This window comes from Leptodactylus fuscus, chromosome 2 (assembly GCF_031893055.1).
Source record: "Leptodactylus fuscus isolate aLepFus1 chromosome 2, aLepFus1.hap2, whole genome shotgun sequence".
NCBI classification, from domain to species: Eukaryota; Metazoa; Chordata; class Amphibia; order Anura; family Leptodactylidae; genus Leptodactylus; species Leptodactylus fuscus.
The window spans coordinates 66,056,173-66,059,198 of NC_134266.1; the positions used below are offsets into that span (position 1 = coordinate 66,056,173).

The following is a 3,026-nucleotide window of genomic DNA, read 5'->3' on the forward strand; positions in this document are numbered from 1 at the left end:
TCAGACAATGGGTGAGATCTAAAACCTAAAAGACATTGATCTGAGAATCTGGTCATATTACACCTATTTGTTGATTTTGGTATTTCTTCCAATTCACGTCTGTTCCCGTTATCTGTCATAGGTCCTGGATTTGAAGCAAATCTTTTCTTGTGGATTGGTAGCATCCTGTGCCTGACTGTGGCTGTAGCAAATGATGTTGCAAAGGAGCCATTTCAACAAGGTGAGCACATTGTCTATATTATGACTACCTCCATCTGAATACGGCTTTATTCACGCATGAGTATATTAGCTATGTTTTGCATTGTGTTTGTAAGAGCTGACCTGGAGTGGGCTGAAAAACACAAAACAGGAGCAAACCATTATACCTTATGTCTGTACCGCCACTCCTGGTTTTAGATTACAAACACTGATAGCGGAGACTGACCAGTAGTCTGATGTCATTAAGACCTGAAAGTGCTGAAAGTGAAATTCTATTGTTATGGTATTAGCCAATTAACTCCCATTAATTGACGGAGCATCTCAATGATAACACACAAGGTGCATTTCTTGTGTATGACCCGCATACTACAAGCTGCCCCGTCTATATTGCAAGCATGGAGACTTTTCCTAATTATTACTACTTTTTTTTTTAGATTTCCCTATAGACTGTGATAAACTACCAAAGGACAGCCCTAGTGGTGTGTATGTGATCAAGCCCCATTTATCACCACCTCTAGTAGTCTATTGTCATGTAGATGAAGATGGTAAAGGATGGACTCTTATCCAGAGGAACTCCATAACTACTGAAATCACTTGGCACGAGTCCTGGACCACTTTCAAGTATGGATTTGGAAATGTGATGAAGGATTTTTGGCTGGGTAATGAGTACATTCATCTGCTCACATCTCAGAGGGTTTACATGGTGCGCTTCTTTCTAAAGGACAAGAATGATAAAGAGTGGAATGCCGACTATGATATCTTCAGCCTAGACAAAGAAGTGAATGGATATGCATTGCGTCTAGGCAGGTACTCAGGCACTGCACCAGACTTTCTAACCATCTTTGATTCAAGCACTGTTCATGACAACATGAGGTTCTCCACAAAAGACAAAGACCAGGACCGGAGTGGTTCTCACTGTGCAAGTACTTACAGCGGTTGGTGGTATGACAATTGCTACCTTGTCCATCTGAATGCCAAAAGTTATATCTACTGGAAAAATGTTTGCACTGGAGATTGCAAAGAATCAATGATTATGGTCCGGCCTACAGGTATCTGCTGAAGACGATAAACTCAGACACGGATTCTGGGGAAGGTAGAACATAGCACAATGTGTGACATTTATTCAATAACATTATCATTAAAAATGTAGTACCATTTAGTGTATATGTCGCAGGGAAATGATGAAACTAGGGATTAGATCAAACCTCAGAAGATGTTATAATTAGAGATGAGCGAGTACTGTTCGGATCAGCCGATCCGAACAGCACGCTCCATAGAAATGAATGGATGCACCTGGTACTTCCGCTTTGATGCCGGCCGGCCGCTTAACCCCCCGCGTGCCGGCTACGTCCATTCATTTCTATGCGAGCGTGCTGTTCGTATCGGCTGATCCGAACAGTACTCGTTCATCTCTAGTTATGATAACTCTGTGGGGTCATTTCCCTAAGAACGAAAATCACTGAATGGCTATGGAGGCTGATAGGCCTGCATAGAAGCTAAAAACATAAAACTGTATATTGTTTTTATATATATATTTTAGATGTATTCAAGTAGAAAAAAGTTGTAGTGTACATATCCTTTAATAAAGCAGCTTATACTAATAATACAATAATGCTTACTATGGAAAAAATAATAAAAACATTTTTGAAAGAAGGTTTTATTATTGGGATATGTGGCAGTAAACAGTCACAGACTTCAATACTGTGCGCAACTATCCTTTCCTCAAAACTGGGGTTCGTCCTATTACATTGTAATAAAATCTATATATAAGGGAATGGTGGAATCCTGAAATCCATAACCACAAGAAAAGAGGCCTATAAGTCTATACACTTTATAAAATATAGTGCCAGGGTGTGAGAGACATAAAACACAATGGAAGGACTGTTCTTATAAATGCCCCCAATGTTTTCACAAAAGGTAAAAGCAATAGTAGATAGCGGCTGCCTTCCATGTCTGTCATCTAACCACCAACTCTTCTTCCTTTAATTTCAACAGTCGACCCTTAGGGAGGGAGATCAGTCTTTCACTTCTGGCCATCTTGGATATCAATGGTATTAACCTTTCCTAGACAACAAAAAGGATTTCCACGACCCATCATCCAGTCCTCTGTCTTCAAAATGGCTTAGGCAATGGCCTCAAGAACCATGTTGTTTACTCCTTGCTTCAGATGTAAAATGTAATCCAATGGAAATGTAATGTGCTGTTCAACTGCGATTATTAAAACTTATATTACTTATGTTTGTTTTAAAACTATTTTTATTAAGAAGTACAGAGCACTAGATTGCATGACAATTCAGCAAACAAAAAATACAAGGTACAATGCACAACTTTCATTTTGTTTTACAATGCAAATAAACATATCTTAACATAACCATGGAAGCGTATGGGATGGGGCGGAGAGGGGAAGGGTAGCGGGGGTGGGAGGGGGAGAGACAAAACCAGGGGGGAGGACAAACCAATACAAAGGTATGGGCAGGGAAACATCGAGGCAGGAGAAATGAAGAGCGGTAAGCACATCAAGGTTATAAGAGAAGAAAGGAAGATGTATCTCTCAATGGCTGTGTTAAAGGCGGTAACGAAAGTTGTCTCAATGTGAAGTGCCGAGGCTTGGGTGCTGATTCGAAAGCAAATAGCGTACCAAGACCGTGTCTCTTGCTGCTAACCAGGGAGACCAGGTCTTGAGGTATGCTGGTCTGGACATAGTGTTCCAGTGAGCTAGCTCCTCCAGTCTACATATTTCTGAGGCTTTTAGGACCCAGTGAGTGAATGATGGGGGCGAAGTATCTTTCCAGTACAGGGGTATGAGGAGCTTCGCAGCAGCCAATAGG

At 40.9% G+C, this 3,026-nt stretch overlaps 1 protein-coding gene across 2 annotated transcripts; it reads left to right on the top strand.

Annotated features, from left to right (window-relative positions):
- Positions 1-2,405, top strand: LOC142193659 (fibrinogen-like protein 1-like protein). Of its 2 annotated transcripts, none has more exons than XM_075262649.1 (4): positions 1-11; positions 122-220; positions 633-1,291; positions 2,194-2,405. In XM_075262649.1, exons 1-3 carry the CDS (start codon positions 8-10, stop codon positions 1,256-1,258), a joined length of 729 nt encoding a protein of 242 aa, XP_075118750.1. In that variant the 5' UTR covers positions 1-7; the 3' UTR covers positions 1,259-1,291; positions 2,194-2,405. The 2 variants fall into 2 exon arrangements, with proteins under 2 accessions (XP_075118750.1, XP_075118751.1); XM_075262650.1 differs by having other exon boundaries at positions 633-1,247.
- The last annotated feature ends 621 nt before the right edge of the window (positions 2,406-3,026 follow it).

What these genes read in the sequence shown, in the direction of transcription:
- LOC142193659 (XM_075262649.1), top strand. An exon ending in AAAGGAGCCATTTCAACAAG is followed by an intron (nt 221 to 632) that starts GTGAGCACATTG and finishes TTTTTTTTTTAG; the next exon opens with ATTTCCCTATAGACTGTGAT.